This window comes from Lepus europaeus, chromosome 7 (assembly GCF_033115175.1).
Source record: "Lepus europaeus isolate LE1 chromosome 7, mLepTim1.pri, whole genome shotgun sequence".
In the NCBI taxonomy this organism is placed as follows: Eukaryota; Metazoa; Chordata; class Mammalia; order Lagomorpha; family Leporidae; genus Lepus; species Lepus europaeus.
The window spans coordinates 114,499,072-114,519,221 of NC_084833.1; the positions used below are offsets into that span (position 1 = coordinate 114,499,072).

A 20,150-nucleotide genomic window follows, 5' to 3' on the forward strand; every position below is an offset into this window, starting at 1 on the left:
AGGTCTCCTGTGTCTCCATATGAATTTCAGCATCATTTTTTCCAGATCTGAAAAGAATGTCTTTGGTATTTTGATTGGTATTGCATTGAATCTGTAAATTGCTTTTGGGAGAATGGACATTTTGATAATATTGATTTTTCCAATCCATGATCATGGAAGATTTCTCCATTTTTTGGTATCCTCTTCTATTTCTTTCTTTAAGATTTGTAATTCTCATCGTAGAGATCTTTAACGTCCTTGGTTAAGTTTATTCCAAGGTATTTGATTGTTTTTGTAGCTATGGTGAATGGGATTGATCTTAGAAGTTCTTCCTTAGCCATGGCATTGCCTGTGTATACAAAGACTGTTGATTTTTGTGCATTGATTTTATATCTTGCTACTTTGCCAAACTCTTCTATGAGTTCCAATAGCTTCTTAGTAGACTTATTTGGATCCCCTAAATAAAGAATCATATCATCTGCAAAGAGGGATAGTTTGAGTTCTTCCTTCCTAATTTGTATCCCTTTAATTTCTATTTCTTACCTGATGGCTCTGGCTAAAACTTCCAGAACTATATTGAATAGCAGTGGTGAGAGTGGGCATCCCTGTCTGGTACCAGATCTCAGTGGAAATGCTTCCAACTTTTCCCCATTCAATAGGATGTTGGCTGTGGGTTTTTCATATATTGCTTTCATTGTATTGAGGAATTTTCCTTCCATACCCAGTTTGCTTAGAGTTTTCATCATGAAAGTGTGTTGAATTTTATCAAATGCTTTCTCTGCATCTATTGAGATAATCGTATGGTTTTTTTTGTTTCTGCAGTTTGATTGATTTGCAAACATTGAACCATCCCTGCATACCAGGGATAAATCCCACTTGGTCAGGGTGGATAATCTTTCTAATGTGATGTTGTATTCTATTGGCCAGAATTGTATTGAGGATTTTTGAGTCTATGTTCATCAGGGATATTGGTCTGTAATTTTCTTTCAATGCTGCATCTTTCTCCAGCTTAGGGATTAAGGTGATGCTGGCTTCATAGAAAGAATTTGGGAGGATTCCCTCTTTTTCGATTGTTCTGAATAGTTTGAGAAGAAATGGAGTTAGTTCTTCTTTATATGTTTGGTAGAATTCAGCAGTGAATCCATCTGGTCCTGGGCTTTTCTTTGTTCGGAGGGCCTTTATTACTGTTTCAATTTCTGACTCAGTCATGGGTCTGTTTAGGTTTTCTATGTCTTCATGGTTCAATTTAGGTAGGTTGTATGTGTTCAGGAATCTATCCATTTCTGATAGATTTCCCTGTTTGCTGGCATACAAGTGCTTGTAGTAATTTCTGATGATTCTTTTTATTTCTGTAGTGTCTGTTGTTACGTTTCCTTTTTCATCTCTGATTTGATTGATTTGGGTCTTTTCTCTTCTTTTTTTAGTTAGTTGAGCCAATGGGGTGTCAATTGTACTCATTTTTTCAAAAAACCAGCTCCTCATTTGGCTGATTTTTTGGAACTTTTTTTGGATTCAATCCTGTTGATTTCTTCTCTGATTTTAATTATTTCTCTTCTCCTCCTAGATTTGGGCCTGGTTTGCTGCAGATTTTCTAGATCCTTGAGATGACTTGAAAGCTCATCTATTTGGTGCCTTTCCAATTTCTTGATGTAGGCACCTATTGCTATAAACTTTCCTCTTAACACTGCTTTTGCTGTATCCCATAAGTTTTGATATGTTGTGTTGTTATCCTCATTTACTTCCATAAAGTTTTTGATTTTTCTTTTGATTTCCCCTATGACCCAGTGTTCATTCAGGAGCATGTTGTTCAATCTCCATGTGTTTGCATACTCCCTAGGGATTCCTGAGTTGCTAATTTCCACCTTCATTCCACTGTGGTCTGAGAAGCTGCGTGGTATGATTCTAATTCTTTTGAATTTGCTGAGACTTGCTTTATGGCCTAGTATGTGGTCAATCCTAGAGAAGGTTCCATGTACTGCTGAGAAGAATGTAAATGCTTTATGTGTAGGATGAAAAGTTCTGTAGATATCTGTTTGATCGATTTGGGCTATAGTGTTGTTTAAATCTACTGTCTCTTTGTTGATCTTCTGTCCTGTTTATCTGTCTATTTCTGAGAGTGGAGTACTGAATTCCCCCAGTCCTATTGTATTGGGATCCAAGTCTCCCTTTGATTCTCTTAACATATCTTTTAAATAAACTGGTGTCCTGTAATTAGGTGCATATACATTTATAATAGTTACATCTTCCTGTTGAATGGAACCCTTAATCATTATATAGTGCCCCTCTTTGTCTCTCTTCACAGTTTTTGTGTTGAAGTCTATTTTGTCTAATATTAATATGGCTACACCTGCTTTTTTCATTTCTGTTGTCATGGAATATCTTTTTCCAACCTTTCACTTTCAGTCTGCATGCATCTTTGTTAGAAAGATGTGTTTCTTGTAGGCAGCAAATAGATGGGTTTTGTTCCTTAAGCCATTCAGCCAGTCTGTGTCTTTTAACTGTAGAGTTGAGTCCATTAACATTCAATGAGACTATTGATAAGTAGTAACTTTGCCCTACCATTTTTCTCAAAGATATTTTCTAGTATATGCTTTGAGCTTCCTGTGATCTTTTACTGTGAGGTTTTCTTCCTTTACCTTCTTTCATATTGATGACTCTATGTCTATTTTTCTGTGTGTAGCTCATCTTTAAGCATTTTTTGCAGGGCTGATGAGTGGCAACAAATTCTTTCAATTTCTGTTTGCTATGAAAGATCTTTATTTCACCTTCATTCACAAATGAGAGCTTTGCAGGATATAATATTCTGGGCTGGCAGTTTTTCTCTCTTAGTACCTGGGCTATATCTCGCCATTCCCTCCTAGCCTGTAGGGTTTCTGTTGAGAAGTCAGCTGTGAGCCTAAGTGGAGATCCTCTGAGAGTAATCTGACATTTTTCTCTTGCACATTTTAGGATCTTTTCTTTATGTTTCACTGTGGTGAGTTTAATTACAATGTGTCGTGGTGAGGATCTCTTTTGGTCATGTTTATTAGGGATTCTATGAGCTTCCTTTACTAGGGTGTCTCTGTCCTTCTCCAAACCTGGGAAATTTTCTGCTAGTATCTCACTAAAAAGGCCTTCTAATCCTTTCTCCCTCTCCATGCCTTCAGGAACTCCTAGAACTCGGGTTTTTAATAGTATCCTGTAGATTCCCGACAATATTTTTTAGATTTCTAATTTCTTCTTTTCTTTGATTTGCCTGTTTCCTTTCCTGTTCTCTGTCTTCTAAGTCTGATATTCTCTCTTCTGCTTTGCCCATTCTGTTTTTAAGGCTCTCTAATGTGTTTGTCATTTGATCTATTGAGTTCTTCATTTCATTGTGGTTTTTGTCACTATCACAGTTTCATGTTCTACTAGTTGTTTCATTTCATTTTGATTCCTCCTTAATATTTCATTTTCACGAGAGAGACTTTCTATCCTGTCCAATAAGGATTTCTGTAGTTCAAGAATTTGTTTTTGAGAACTTCTTAATATTCTTACCAAGTTTTTGAGATCCACTTCTTTCATTTCTTCTATCTCATCATCTTCATAATCTTGAATTGCGGTGTCTTGTTCACTTGGGGGCATCATAGTGTCTTCCTTGTTCTTGTTTCCTCAGTTTCTGCATTTGTTGCTTGGCATTGTTTAGATATTCTTTGATTTCTTTGCTGCAGTGTTTTTTTCTCATTATACTATGACTCTAGATTAAGTGGACTGTCTGCTTTTGATGGATCCTTAGAGGCTGTGATGGATGTGACCAGAGAGCTCTGTTTGATTCTTCAGGGTTAAGGGTGTGCCAAAGGTGACTCACCAGGTTGTTCTCTCTCTCTCTCTCTCTCTCTCTCTCTCTCTTTAAACTCAGAAGGGAAGTAATTCCACACAGCTGAGTGGAATTGAGGGTAGTCAATGTATGAAATCTGGCCCCTGTGTGTATAATATTCATCTGCTCTGCCCCAAGTACCACACAAAGGATCTATGCAGCCCTCAGTGTGGTCTTAAATTTCTCTGCGGTCTCCTACTGGGTTGCCAAGGTTACTGACTTTGTACTCCGTGAGTTCTCTCCCACACCTTCAGATTTTCACCGTCTCAGTTCATTAGCTGTATACCTTCACTAGGTCCTAACCTTCTATTATTTCTCCCCATCAGAGTCAGGTTTTTCTGCTTGGCTGATGGCCAAGTAACTCCACTTTTATTAAATTATCTTTTTTTGGACTATCAGTGCATGCCCTCACTATTCTGCCATCTTGGCTCCCCCCCAACTTTGCCTTCAAGTTGTGGATTACGGAAAGAGAAAAACAATAAATATATTAATAACTGAAATGAGCTTTCAGAAAAAAATAAATGATGAGGAGGGATATGGAATGCTGGGAAAGGACGTGGGGTTGCAAGGTTTCAGTTAAACTTCCATGAGAAGTAGCATTTCTTTTTTTTTAAATTTTTTTGACAGGCAGAGTTAGACAGTAAAAGAGAGACAGAGAGAAAGGTCTTCCTTCCATTGGTTCACTCCCCAAATGGCCGCCACGGCTGGCGCTCTGTGCCGATCCGAAGCCAGGATCCAGGTGCTTCCTCCTGTTCTCCCATGCAGGTGCAGGGCCCAAGCACCTGGGTCATTCTCCACTGCCTTCCTGGACCACAGCAGAGAGCTGGACTGGAAGAAGAGCAACCGGGACAGAATCCGGTGCCCCAACCAGGACTAGAACCTGGGGCACCAGTGCCGCAGGTGGAGGATTAGCCAAGTGAGCTGCTGCACCAGCCGAGAAGTCGCATTGCAGTAAAGACTCCGAGATGGAGGAGGTGCAAGGCACATGGAGTTCTAAGAAAGCACAGTCACTTGTGAGGCAAGGCCTAGTGCTTAGCGCACTGTCTGATCCATAAACATGCTCATCAAAAGTGACACATGAGTCAAAGGAGGACATTGCTCAAGAGCAGAACTCAGCTGTTAAATGGGCACTGGATGGGGCCAGTGGATTAAACCGTTGCCTTGGGATGCCTGTATGCCATATTGAAGCAGCTCTGGTTCCAACCCAGCTTCCTGCTAATGCACCTAGGAAAGCAGCAGATGATGGCCCAAAGTACTTGGGTCCCTGTCACCCATGTGGGAGACCCAAATGGATTTCCTGGTTCCTGGTTTTGGCCTGACCCAGCTCTAGATGTTGCATGCATTTAGGGAGTGAACCAATAGATAGAAAATCTGTCTTTTCTTCTCTCTCTGTTCTATGCCTTTCAAATAAATAAATAAATAAATAAATCTTAGAAAAAATAGATACTTGGCTTTACATTTGTAGACAGCTTGACTAGTGGGATGGACAGAGAGATCATTTTGTACTAACAAGCAAGATAGTTCTCTAGGTAGCTGAGACAACAAATGAGAGAAAGTTGAATACAGTAGTTCTCTAAAAATAAATCAATGTCAATATTACTTCAGAATGAAGGAATATCTAAGGGAATTGTGAACAAGGTACCTTGCAACTAAGAGACACAAGTTGCGTAAGCAACTTGATTGGCTAGAAGAACAGAGACATAAACACAAAATACAGGAGTGGACCTATCCTTGCCATGGGACAATAGGCCCGCTCATGGGTGATGTAATGCCACCATGAGCGTAGTGTCACCTAAGATCCACAGTCTTCTGACCTGAACTTTTAGATATGAAAGGAGGAGGGGAGTAGCCAAATAATCCAACTGCTGCCTCTTAACAGTCCAAACTTCATCTCCCCTCCAATTACCAATCAGACGTAGAAGAGCCTATGAGAGCTAATGGTGGCATGTTTCCTCTGTTCCTATCTTTAAGAGGTAGATGGGGATCTCCCAACTGGGGCCAAATCCATCCCTTGGTTTTGCTAGGTTGTCATGGTTTTGGTCACTGATTCTGCCTCCTGCAGGTGGGAGTTTTATTCTGGTTTTCCACTTCCAATTAACCCTTGCACAGGAGAGTAGTTGCTTTGATGAGTTGTGAAAAGTAGCTTTTCACTGAGCAGTCCCTTTACAAAGATCTGTTAGAGGTGTCCACATGGAGGCCAGGGCTGAATGAGACCTGTGTAGTATCTCTCCAAACCTTTCTGGATATGTACCTCCAGGCACTGTGTGCTGTGTGTTCACAGGGTAGTGAGATAATTTCCTTTGCTTTCAAGTAAGCTACAGTCAGGTTAGGCAGTCTGACACCAGCTATGCATTATGGAGTGGTATGAGAAGGCAGAAAGGTAAGAGTAGATTCCTATTGGAGCCGAGATCAGGGCACCCGAGCAGGGCCAGGGGTTCCTTGAGGTTTGTGTGAGATGCATGATTAAAATGTTAAGTGGCTTAGGTCTGGTGCTGTGGCACAGTGGGTTAACACCCTGGCCTGAAGTGCCGGCATCCCATATGGGCGCCGTTTCAAGACCTAGCTGCTCCACTTCCAAGCCAGTTCTCTTTCACAGGCAAGCTGTGGCCTGGGAAAGCAGTAGATGACTCAAGTCCTTGGGCTCCTGAACTCGCGTGGGAGACTCAGAAGAAGCTTCTGCCTCCTGGCTTTGGATCGGCGCAGCTCTAGCTGTTTCAGCCATCTGGGGAGTGAAGCATTGGATGGAAGACCTCTCTCTCTCTCTCTGCCTCTCCTTCTCTCTGTGTAACTCTGACTTTCAAATAAATAAATCAATCTTAAAAAAAAAGTATGTGGCTAAATACTGATGAATTTGGTGGGAACACAGCAGGCAGTGGCTCCAGAGGGTAGACAGAGAGGAAAGTTGTGTTAGAACTTCCTATAGAGGCTACTTTTTTTTCTTTTTAATTTGAAAGGGAAAAGGGGCAGGAGAAGGAGAGAGAGAGAGAGAGAGAGAGAGAGAGAGAGAAAGAGATCTCATTCACTGTCTTACTCCCCAAATGTAGCAGCTGGGGCAGGGCCAGGTGGAAGGTGGGAGCTGGGATAGCAATTTGGGTTTCTGGGGTGTGTGTGTATGTGTGTGTGTGTGTGAAGAACACACAACACCACTGCGTCCCAGGGTCTACATTAGTAGGAAGCTGAAATCATAAGCTGGGGGTCCATATTGAGCCCAGGTACTGCAGTATGGGATGCTGGCATCTTAATCAGTATCTTAACCTTTAAAGTCAAACACCTGTCTCTTGAGACCATTTCTGGCCCATCTCCATGGAGAGTTTTAGCAACAGCAGAGGGGGATGCCGTGGGTGGGCGAATGACACTCAGAGGGACAAAGAATTTCAGTACAAGCCCTAGTTAGATAAGGGACCTAGTCCTTGGGTGCCTCAGCACTGGGTGGGCCCTCACTCTTGCATTTGGCACTGTCCAGCATGTCTGGTTAGGTGGCATGCCTCCCTTGTATCTGATGGCAAACTCAAGAGAATTGGCGGAGACAGGGGAGTCACATTTGACCACTAGGCCAAAGGATCTGGCTCACTGAACAGAATCCCTGGGCCTGGGATGTGTTAAAACACCCACGGCCTGTGTCTAAAAGAAAGTTTTTGTCTATGGCCAGGAAGCAATCCAGCCCACAGCCTCCTTTCATAGTATGTGACGGCAGCCTTTCCAAGGCTTCGTCCCCTCTTCCAACCACCCTCTCCTTTCTCCACCCCTCCCCTTCCTGCTGTCCTCAGAAGAAATGGCCAAGTTGTCATTAGTGGATGAGCCAGTAGGCTGGACTGGGGTAGGAGGTGAAGAGTCCAGGGCAGAGAGAGGCTGGAGATCAGGAACTAGGCTGATGTGATCAGCAGTGACCTTCTGCTCAAGGGCTCTGTCTTGGAGTCATTGGCTTGAGACACAACGGAGATGGGTGCCCCCTGAGTTTTAGGGAAGATGGGACTGCAGCAAGGGGCCAAGACTGGTTGTCCCATCATTTCCGTATCACAGGACTCAAAGGCAGCATTCTGTTTGGAAAGGGGCACCCAAATATTGTTTAGAGTGGCATTTTAATAGCACTGCACATGCTGGCTTTACCTGCTGCGCCACAGCACTGGCCCCTCCTCTCTGCTTTTTTTTCTTTATTCTCCCCCCCACCAACCATCCCTCTTTGCCCTTCTCTCTCTCTTTTAAAGCAGAAGTTGATTTGAAAATAAAGATTATTTTGCTTATTTATTTATTTTAAAAAATCTTTCCCCATTCTAATTAGTGTGTGCCAAGGCAAATATTCATAAGATTAAATGTATGTACATGGACCTCAAAAATGAGAATGATAAAGGAAAGAAGTGAAACACAGGTGAATCTGGCTGACTGTGTGAGTCTGGTTATTTCTCTTTGCATCTATACAAAAGCACCAACACAAACAGAAACAGTAATTAAACTCAAATTCTTCCATTTACACAGGTCAATCTAGGTCAGATACTAACCAAGAAGATCAGAGATGAACCAAAGATAATGAATGGAATTTTCATTGTTTTAAAATGACTTAGAATGTTTAAAATGACTAACTCTCCTGGTTAACAAATTCAAGCCTGGGCATTATATACATTTATACATATATACATATGTATAATACATATATTTATACATATATACATTTATACATTTGTCCAAACCCAGAGAATCTACAAAGCCAAGAGTGAACCTAAGGTAAACTATGGGTGTCTGGCAAACAATGATGCACTCTTGTGGTGTCTCAGTTGTAACAAATGGATCACTGTGTGCAGGATGTTTATGGCGACGGAGGCTGTGCTTATGTGGGGGCAGAGGATGAATGGGGACTCTCTGAACTTTCCACTCGTGCTGAAAACCCAAAATTTCTCTAAAAATTAAATCTATGAGAAATAACAAAACTTTGATCGCGATTCAAATACTTGAGTCCCTGCCCCCACATGGGAGACTCAGATTGATTTCTAGCCTTCCACTTGGCTGATCCCAGCTATTGCAAGCATTTGGAGGGTGAACTAGTGACGGAAGATCCTTCTCTGGGTGTCTGGCTCTGTCCTTCTTTCAAATAAAATGACAATAAATAAATAATTTTTAAACATTAAAATAATCAATAACCAGTAACCTATAAACTAGAGTTAATCAAACCAAATATTTTAGTTTCTATACTTCCAGGTTTATCCTTATGTACATAAATGTATAACCATGTGTATATGTTTGGAAGGAAGGGTTTTCTGGAATGTGGTACTTTTGCCAAAACCCAGAAATCTCAGGGCCAACCTACAACAATTTAATGTTGTATTTTGTTTAAAAAAAAAGTCCCCACATTTTATGGAAAGATAATGGAAATATACCCAGCTTTCAAGAGTTAATTCTTCCTTGGGTGGTCAGAGGTCAGGACGTACACGGGACTGCAACCGAAGATAGTGCAGTTCCCTAACCACCTCTTGTTACTTACAGACCATCACCCACAGCTCACAGACCACTGCACAGCCAGCACTCACCACCCAGGAGGCAGAACAGAGCCACTCCCAGCGCCAGCAGCTTGTCCATGTCCTCAGGAAGGAGGTCCCGTCTGCAGGCTGCCGCCCTGAGTCCAGCTTTCCTGGGGCTGCAGCTTTATGCTAGCGCTGGCTGGGGGCAGGGACCAGTTGTCTGCAGAATGGGTTCACTATCAGTGTCTTTGATAAACTCATGCTCTTTCCAACACCGATTCCCTCTGCAGGACTGCCATAGGCTCTCCTGAAATTTCTCTCTGGGAGAGCTCCTCACAGTAAACCTCTCAGTTGATGAAATTATTTTCTATTTTTGTTTGTTTAGAGTGATGGGAGAACCTGAAAAAATGGTCTTTGAAAGAAAAGCTGATAGTACCTAGGAGGAATCATATCCCAGTGAGATAGTGGGAACTTGGCACACCCAAAGCCTTGAGGTCCCTGAGCTCTTTCTTACCTACCTCCATCCCTGCTGCTCTCTCCAACCTCACTGTCCCCCGCGCCCCATCACTCTCCACCAGGTAGAGCTCAAACCTCATGTGTAATTTGGGAGGAGTCCAGGATGCAGAACAAGGGCAAATCAAAGGATACCAGACAGAAAATCGCACAAGTGGAAGTTGTGTGAATAGAGGAGGTGATGTAATTAAGTGTGGTGAGCCATCAGGAGAAGTATAGGGATTGGGGCCAGGTGATGAGACAAATGAGGTGGACCTAAACCTGGCCCAAGAAAGAGCTGCTCTATCAGAGGGCAGCACCTGCTAAATGGACATGCTTGGGGACCACGTGACGAGGCAGTGGAAGAGGATGCCTTGCCCACTGTCATGTGAGAACTTATGAAGAGCATCTGTCATGGAAAATCTGCTCATCTGTCTTCATCTGTTTTGTGCTGCTATGGCAGACTGTCACATATTAAGTACTTTATAAGGAACTGGAATGTATTTGACTCACAGTTCTGAAGGCTGGGGATTCCAAAGTCAGGAGACCCACATTTGTCAAGGGCCAAGGTCCTTCATGATGCATCAGCCCATGTGCAAGGAGGAAAGCCAAGAGAGCAAGAGGGAACCAAACTTGCTTTTTTAAAAAATCTAATAATTTATCTTAATTATTTGTAGGAGAGGGAGACGGAGAAGGAGAGAGAGAGAGAGATGGCATTTTGTTCTGCTGGCTTACTCCCCAAATGCCCAAAATGGCTGGAGCTAGGTTAAGCCAAAGCCAGAACTGAGAATTGAGTCCAGGTCTCCCAAACAGGGGAGGGACCCAACAATTTTGGCCACTACATGCTGTCTCCCAGGGTACACGTTAATAAGATTATAGAATCGAGAGAAGAGCTGGGGCTGAGACCCAGGCACTCCAATGTGGGATATGAGAATCCCAAGTGCCATCTGAACCATGCTTGTGATAGCAAAACTATTCCCATGAAAATGGCAGGAATCTGTCCATGAGTGTGGAGTCCTCCTGCCCTAATCACCCATTCAATGTCCTATCTCTCTCTTTTTTAAAGGTTTATTTTATTTATTTGAAAGAGTTACAGAGAGAGGTAGAGACAGAGAGAGAGGTCTTCCATGCGCTGGTTCATTCCCCAGATGGCCACATCAGCCAGAGCTGCACTGATCCGAAGCTAGGAATCAGGAGTTTCTTCTGGGTCTCCCATGTAGGTGCAGGGGCCCAAGGACTTGGGCCATCCTCTACTGCTTTCCCAGGCCAGAGAGCTGGATTGGAAGTGGAACAGCCGGGTCTAGAACTGGTGCCCATGTGGAATGCCAACGCTTCTGGCCAGGGCTTTAACCTGCTGCACCACAGTGCCGGCCCCTGTTCTATCTCTTTCTCATATCATAGTAATCACCTGGAAGCCATCTGAATGTGGAGTGTTCTCCATTGAGGCCATGGGATGAGGCACTGAATGTTCATGGTAGAACAGGAATGGGAGGAGGACTTGAGAAAGGAAATAGCTGGGACCTGGCCTGGATCATAGGCTGAGGCACAGAAGCCATGCTCCTTGTGTGGTGTTGGGGGAAGGGAGTAGAGATCTGATGAAGATAAGAAGGGCTTTTTGTTTTTTTTTATCTTTTTTTTCATTAAACTTTTATTTAATGAATATAAATTTCCAAAGCACAGCCCATGGGTTACAATGGCTTCCCCCTCCCAAAACTTCCCTCCCACCCACAACCCTCCCCTTTCCTGCTCCCTCTCCCCTTCCAATCACATCATGATTCATTTTCAATTCTCTTTATATACAGAAGATCAGTTTAGTATATATTAGGTAACGATTTCAACAGTTTGCCCCCATATAGCAACACAAAGTGAAAAACTACCGTTGGAGTACTAGTTATAGCATTAAATAACAGTGTACAGCACAGTAAAGACAGAGATCCTACATAATACTTTTTTTAAATTAATTAATTTTCTATGCCATTTCCAATTTAACACCAGGTTTTTTTTTTCATTTCCAATTATCTTGATATACAGAAGATCGATTCAGTATATAATTAGTAAAGATCTCATCAGTTTACACCCACGCAGAAACACAAAGTGCAAAAATACTGTTTCAGTACCAGTCATAGCATCACTTCACATTAGACAACACATTAAGGACAGATCCCACATGGGATGTAAGTACACAGTGACTTCTGTTGCTGACTTAACAATTTGACACTCTTGTTCATGGCGTCAGTAATCTCCCTAGGCTCTAGTCATGAGTTGCCAGGGCTATGGAAGCCTTTAGAGTTCGCTGACTTTGATCTTATTCCGATAGGGTCATAGTCAAAGTGGAAGTTCTCTCCTCCAAGAAGGGCTTTTTGAATGTGTGTGTGTGCATGGGGTAGGGTGGCATGGATGGCTGCTAGGATAAGCAGACATTTACAAAAGAGAAGAATGCCCCCATATTTAGATTTTTTCTGCTTCTTTTACAGTTTTGTTTATTTATTTTTAAATGTAATTTATTATTTATAAAATTGATTTTATTTGAAAGACAAAGGGACAGAGAGATAGGGGGAGACACACACACACACAGAGAGAGAAAGAGAGAGAGAGAGAGAGAGAGAGAGAGATCTTCCATCTGTTGGTTCACTCCTCAAATACGTGCAGCCATGGAGGCTGGGCCAGGCAAAAGCCAGGAGCCAGAAACTCCATCTCTTCTACATGGTGTCTGGGTTCCAAGCCCTTGCATAATTCATCATCTACTTTGTCCCAGGCACATTATCATGAAGCAAGACAGGAAGTGGAGGTGGAACTCTGGTTACCACACTCCCATGTGGGATGTGGACCTCGCAAGTGGCAGCTTAACCTGCTGCCCCACAATGCCTGCCTCATCAGTTCCATTTTTAAATGCCAATTTTCTGAAATTTTTTTGCAATAGTAATGTAGAAATACATATAGAACAAACACTGTTGGGTCTCAAATCTGCAAAGAACCTTTAAAGTTTTTCTGACAAGAACCTTGAGATTTAAGTGCTACTATTTTCTCTATTTCCTTGGTGAGACAACAGATGAGTTGAACTTAAATAACTTATTATGGAGGCCTCATTGCTAACAAATGCCATAGCCAGGCTTGCAAGAACACTTCTGTCGGCTTCCCAATTGTTAGCAACTGGCCAGGAAGCCAACAACGGGTTCAACAAAGGAGACTGAGAAGACTCAGGTACACACCTTAAAGCTCTTTATTACGGCATCTAGAGGGAGAGACTACTCATCCAAACTCCTGTGGGCACAAGGCACTATGGATCAGGATAGTACTCTCAGGCACAAGGTGCTACAGAGGCTGAGCAACCTCTGCTTACAGAGTCAGAGGGTCCACTTATATAGAGTTTTAAAAGGTCAGCCCCGCACAAATGTCGCCCTCCCAGGTCGTGTAGCTATGGTGATGCGGTTTGCTGTTTGGCGATTTCCTCTTGCAGGGCAGCTTAGAGTGCAGCTTCTTCGTCTTCGTAATTCCCTGACATACTTCCCTAGTTAAAATCTCAGCCTAGAGGCATCCCTGGAAGACCTGATGGGGCTGGTGCAGGCCTGTAAGTTCTGAACGCCCACTGTCTGGAGGTACTTTAAGGGAGCAGTTTCCTCCGCTGGGAGAGAGCTTACTAACAGTTTGAACTAGAGGCATGCATTAGGACTTACTGTTAGTCTCTTCCAAATTTAGGATTCTGGAGGGACACGTTTATGGATTGCAGACAAACTTAATGAATGGCATCCAGCCAGCTTCAAATTCCTCCTGGGCCTTTTGAGGAGAGAGAAGAGAGAGCAGAGAGAACTTCCATCCGCTGCGCTGCTATTGAACCCAGCACGCTGATGTGGGATATGGGTCTCTAAACCAGCAGCTTGATGGCTAGGTCAGATGCCCACCCCTCTCCTCTACTTCTGAATAGCCACAGATCTCCCCAATATCTCACTGGCAGCCACGTACCATTCATCAGAACACCGTCATTTGAAACTATCATTACTCTCTTGCATAAGCTGATGTGGATGCTTCATGGAAATAGGTTAAGGAAGCTTTATGGAAAAGGGTGGATGAAGGAAGGCCAGCCAGAAGTCTGGGATGGTATATGCTGCTGGGAGGGGCTCATGGTCACTGTCACTAAAGAGTTAACTTAGGAAGCTCTGAAATGATTGATGCATGGCATTAGATGTTCAGGTGGAACAATTTCAGCTACGTAACATTTCCCTTTTATATTACTACAACTATAGATTTTTTTGAAAGATTTATTTTTATTTATTTGAAAGACTGAGTTACAGAGAGAGGTAGAGACAGAGAGAGAGGTCTTCCATCTGCTGGTTCACTCCCCAGATGGCTGCAACAGCCAGGGCTGCACCGATCTGAAGCCAGGAGCTAGAAGCTTCTTCCCGGTCTCCCATGTGGGTGCAGGGACCCAAGGACTTGGGCCATCTTCCACTGATTTCCCAGGCATAGCAGAGAGCTGGATCAGAAGAGAAGCAGCTGGGACTAGAACCGATGCCCATATGGGATGCTGGTGCTTCAGGCCAGGGCTTTAACCTGCTGTGCCACAGTGCTGGCCCCAACTACAGATATTTTCTACTGGGACCACATCGCACAATGTTTAAACTTTAGGTTTGCTATTGTAAGAAAATTATGGCATCTCCAAGATGGTGGAATACAGAAGAGCATACTGCTCTAGGCTAGGCGTAAATAGTAAAAAAAATGTAGGAAGAAAGTCTCAGGGAACGTTAGAGAGAAAACCACAGTGGGAATTCTACAGAAGGAAGAGGAACACTGTGGAACTGTGTGGAAGGTGTGGATGCACAGCATGACCCCAGCAGCCGAGAGCTGGAGAAAACCCCAGCTTGGAGATGGAGGTACGATTGGACTGCAGAAACCTGGGCCAGTGGTGATATAGTCAGAGGGAGAGCTTGATGTGAGTCCAGCCTGAAGCCCTAAGAGGGAGAAAGTACCCAATGAACGAGTAAAAACAGGAGGGAAATTACTCCCTTCCGTCCTCCCTACAATGGTGTCTGGCACCCCGCTGAGAAAGGGCAGGCCCGTTTTGGGCATAAGCGGCAGCTGCAGAAGCCCTTGTGTGCCCATGTGACAGCTGGCCGAGACGAGACGCCACCTTTACAGCAGCACTGGCTGCAGCAGCTCTGCTGCAACTGGCCGGGAAAAGGTGATGTTCAGCCAGTGCTCTTGCGTACGCGTGTGATCCATAGATTCTAGTACAGGGGAAAATCTGTGCTCCCCATTGACTTTGAGTATGGCTGGGAGGACTGATAGGGGACTGGGCATCCCCCAGCTTCCCCACATACCAGAGGCTCCTTGGCTCAAACTGCCGAAGCAGAGCACCAACAAGCTGTCTCTGGGAACATCTCCTTTCTGTAGACAAAACAGTCTGCAAGACATTGGCATAGACAAAGACTTCTTCATGCCACAACAGTGTTTCACCTCATGCCAGTTAGATTGGCTCTCAAACTGAAATCAACAAACAACAAATGCTGGTGAGGATGTGGGGAAAATGGACCCTAATTCACTGTTGGTGGGAATATAAACTGGTGCAGCCACTGTGGAAAACAATACGGAGATACTTCAGAAATCTCAGTATAGATCTACCATATGACCCTGCAATCTCACTCCTGGGAATTTACCCAAACAAAATGAAATCAGCATATGAAAGAGTTATCTGTACCCATATGTTTTTGCAGCTCAATTCAAAGTAGCTAAGATAGGGATTCAACCTAATGTCCATCAGCTGATGTCTGGATGAAGAAATTGTGGTATATATACACTATGGAGTACTACTCAGTGATAATAAAAAATGAAATCCTGTCTTCTGCAACAAAATGGATATAACTCAAAACCATTATACTTAGTGAAATAAGCCAGTCCCCAAAACACACATATCATGTTTCTGCCTCCTGCTTGGTCAGGGTAACTGGAAATGCTTCGTGACTGGCATCAACTGGGAGATGAACCCACAATCAGGGCTGATACATTCACATCAGCATTTTCTATTTTCACACTGGTAACATTTTCCACCCTGACATCACATTTTTTGCTGTTATTGTTAGTAACACATTCTTTAAGTCTGGAAAAAAAAATCCAGTGTTAAATTAATCTGTTGACAGCTCCATTGATTTGGTCATATCTTGTCACCCCCACATCTACTGCTTCTACTCTGCCTTTTCTAGTGCTGTTAGGATGGATGGTGTAGGATTGGTGTAGGATGGTGCAAGCGTGTTCTGGAATTCCTCAGCTGCTGTTGCAGGGGCTCACTGCACACCTTGGAGAGTGGGGATATGACACAGTGACTCAGTGTTGCTTCTGGGAGATACATGAAAGCATCATTCATGCACCTTGCACCCCTCCAGCTTCTGCTGTGCTTGACCTTCGGTTTCAGAAGGTGAGGAAGGAGGCTCACATGCATCAGAGCTGTGCTCTCAAGGTGGAAATGCAGCTGGACTCTAGACTGTGGCTGCATGAGGAGTCTCAGGTCCTCCCCTCTGATAGTTGCTCTCTCGCCAGGCAGAACATCCCCCCATCGCTTTCTCTTTTATTGGTAGTATGAACGAATGCCTGCTCCGTCCATCAGCTCCAAAGAGGCTGCCTGTGTGGGAAGCTTTCCGGAACCATGGTTGTGGTGAAATATCACTGGCAAGTCTGTAAAGGAAGTTTCTGCCCACAGCCTGGGAGCGGCTAAGTCCAGTTTCTCCAGCCTGCCCTCATCTGCACACAGAGCAGTGTGTTCCCACCTTTCCTGGGCACAGGGCTGCCTGGCACCTGACACTGGGCTACATCATCCTCTGTCCCGGCTGAGATGGGCAAGTTTCCACTCATGCTCCTCCTGCTGGGGTTTTTCCCTCTTGTGCTTGTCCAAGGTATGCATGAGGCCCTGTTTGGCTGGGACAGGGGATGGGGAGAGGGTGTGGGGGTATCCGGAGAGCAGACAGAATAATGATCTGACCAGGTTGCGTGGTTGGTGTGTGGGGGAGAGAAGAGGGTCAAGGTCAAGAATTTGAGATCTCTTTCTGTTTTTCCATCCTGACTCCTACCAGGGCAAAAATTTGGGTTTCTTTTCAAGGTCTCAGAGTGAGGTCAGTTTCTTCCTTGGAAAAATTAGTACTGCGATGCTCTCTTCAGATTTGGCGTTGGAGTCCATCTGGGCAATTTTGAGTGGCAGAGCCAATGATGGCTCAAGGGTCCTCAGGGTTGTGATCTTCAAGGAATATGTCACTGATGGATTTATCTTGAACAACACTGTTTCTCTCTCTCTCTCCACACACACACACACACACACACACAAGTGCGTTTTATTGTTGTGTTGTGAAAACTGTGGACACTAAAATATGCCTCCTGACCTTCAAGGCTGCACATTCCTTATGTCCTCTCATTTCTCCAGGGGCCCTGGCCTCAGGCTGGCTGTACATAGATACTCTGGCTTTGTTTTTCATGACAGAAGCAGGTTAAGGTGTATATTTCACTTTCTGAACCTCTTCTTAATTTTAGAGGCCTGTTGGCACATAGCTGTTACTGGAGGGGTTAACCAGATCCTAGTGGACAAGTTTTAAAGAAGCACTGTCTCTCAGTGTTGTTCATGTGCAAGATCTGAACTTGGACCTCCCCCATTAAAACCTTACATTTTTCCTTATATTTCAGCTCCCAGTATTTCCAGTATCACTTTGCAAGTAGCACCTCAGATTCTTTTCCAAAGCTTCACTTTTTAAAAAAAGGCTTCTATGAAATATAATTTACATACAATAGCTACTCACTTAAAGTGTTCACCAATTGATTTAGTCTTTTTTTCTCCAGAATAGACTTATCCTTTAATTTTCCACAATCCTTTATTTTAACTTTTATTTAATGAATATAAATTTCCAAAGTACAGCTTATGGATTACAATGGCTTCCCCCCTCCGATAACTTCCCTCCCACCCGCAACCCTCCCCTTTCCCGCTCCCTCTCCCCTTCCATTCACATTAAGATTCATTTCAATTGATTTATTCTTAATGGAACTTAAGATACAGATATGAAAGACCCAATATCCTTAAGGTTCTAATGGAAACAATACAGTGGGACTATTAACATCTCTAAATTACATGTGTCAATACTTAGGGTCATGTTTTTCTTTGAACTCCTGGGCTGTAATGGTGTCCTGGTCTACCTGGGTTCCAGCCTACTTATCTCAGCTTTCACGTCTCTTTTCCCCAGGTCAAGCCACATTGTGTATGGTCTGCAGTATTTTTGTGGGAAACACATGTTATGAAGGCCAAGGCAACTGTACCGTGGAACAAGGCCGTGGGTGCAGAACCAGGGATATCTATGTTTTTAATGTAAGAGGTAATACTGTTAAGCAGAAATTCAAGGGAGACTGTGCCAGAAAGTGGATGTTTCTACTCTGAGGACCAAGCTTGCTGTGGATGGGGAAGATTCTCTCATGTTAAGCCCCACCTATTATTATTCTCTGGTACTAAGTGTGAATGCTTTTCCTTTCCAGATGGGTTTAGCTACAACCACACTCAATTGGATTGTGCTACTCCATGCCGAGCTTGGAAGCTGATTAAAGGAGACTTGAAAGTTTCAAGTTTTTGCTGTCAAGGACGAAAGTTCTGTAATAGACTTCAAGGAAGATCAGTGGCAAAGAAGCATTACTGATGTCAAAGGCCCTTGGCAGTGGTGTGTTTTCACCTAGTTCTTGTAATGACGTCTTTGGTCAGTCTCCTTCTATATGGGCTCCTGTTGTACCTGTAGTATCTTTGCATAACCCCAAGTATCAAGTATCCCTCTTCACTTCTTTCCTAGCCACGGGCTCCCTCCCTCCTGACAGTGCTTTCATTTCATCCATGTTTCCTCTCTCTTCTTCATTCTCATCTGAAAACCACCACCATTTCTCCTTGTCCTACCTTTGCTCATCCCTCATTGTCATGTATTCCTCTAACTAAACAACTACCTGCCTTCTAGTCCCAACAAGTTAGAAGTGACTCTCGGGTGCCCAACACACTTAAGGCGTCACAAAAATCAGTAGAAAACTCAGGGAAGCATGAACCACTGGTAGATGGACAGAGAGGACTTAAAGTCCAGGAAGATATATAGAACGGAGGCAGATAAGTTGGGTTCATCCTCTCTAAGTGCTACCAAATATTTTAGACTTACCAATAGCTTATTTTTGAGGTTTAAAGAGTCTGTCCAATGAGTTGAGTGAGAACACGGGTGGATGAATCACAGACATCAGAGACCACCAAGATAGAATGTGGGTAAAAGTCACTCTTGGAAAGATAGACGGGTGATGATGATAGAAGCAGGAAGAGAACCAGGTTTGAGCTGTACCACAGTTTTATTACGACTTGGAGGTTATTAGGAATATGTTCTATGGAAAAGTGGGACAGCAGCCATATGACAGCGGGCTCAGGAATGAGGTGGCAGCGACTCTGTACAACCTTTCGAGATGCATGGGCAGAGGCAGGTGTGTGAACCAATGGTTGAGTTGCCACTTGCGACACCTGCATCCCATATTCCAGTGTCTTGTTTAAGTTCTGCCTTTGCTTCTGCTCCAGCTTCCTGATAGTGTGCATCCTGGGAAGGCAGTAGATGATGGTTCAAGTACTTGATTACCTGTTGTCCACACAGGACAACTGAGTTCCTGGCTCCTGCTTTTGGCTTGGCCCAGCCCTAGTCCTTGGGGGGCATTTGGAGACTGAACCAGAAGATGGAAGATTTCTGTATATCTTTCTGTCTCTGATTTTCAAATAAAAGGGACATAAATTAAAAAAAAACTTTAAAAAAAGATGTCTGGAAAGAATGGAGAAGGTAGTCTTTTAAAAGCATGAACTTAATAAAATTTTAGATGAAAAATCATTAATCTTTAGTCTCCTCTTTAGTGAAAAATAATTCACTCATGATGACAAAAGTAATTTCTGCCACCATCTTATTTTGTCTCTCCATGTGTGCTTTAAAAACTATGCCTCATGAATATGTATTTTTCCTGTTCTTCTATCCTCTTTCTCTTCCTACCCCAATATATTAAACTCCTTCTGTCTTTCTCTTTCTTCATTCTCTTTTATTCACTAGCAGTCTATTTTCTATTTTTCTTATAAAGACCAGAAAACGTATTTTCATGTTTGGGTGACTTTCATTTTCTTAAAATTTTTTGAACTCATAAGAAAATCTTTTAAAATTTGCTTTTAAAGTTTAGAATGTCAACTTTAAATATTTCCATGGGTTTTCTCCTCTCATTCTGAGTTGAGACAGAAGTCAAAAGGGAAGGTACATTGGATTAACCACTAGAGTGTGGCCCAATTAAATGCTGAAAAGTCAGTGATAATTACAACATGAATGGTGTCAGCCTCAGCCCAAATATTCCAGATAAATTAAGGTGGGTGTCCCTACATCTGGTCT

General features: G+C 43.2%; 1 protein-coding gene across 1 annotated transcript; it reads left to right on the plus strand.

The window, feature by feature from the left end:
* The first annotated feature begins 16,576 nt into the window (after positions 1-16,576).
* On the plus strand, positions 16,577-18,410 carry LOC133763981 (prostate and testis expressed protein 13-like). Its single transcript, XM_062197649.1, has 3 exons — positions 16,577-16,637; positions 17,967-18,095; positions 18,253-18,410. The coding sequence occupies exons 1-3, from the start codon at positions 16,577-16,579 to the stop codon at positions 18,408-18,410; spliced, it is 348 nt and encodes a 115-aa protein (XP_062053633.1).
* The last annotated feature ends 1,740 nt before the right edge of the window (positions 18,411-20,150 follow it).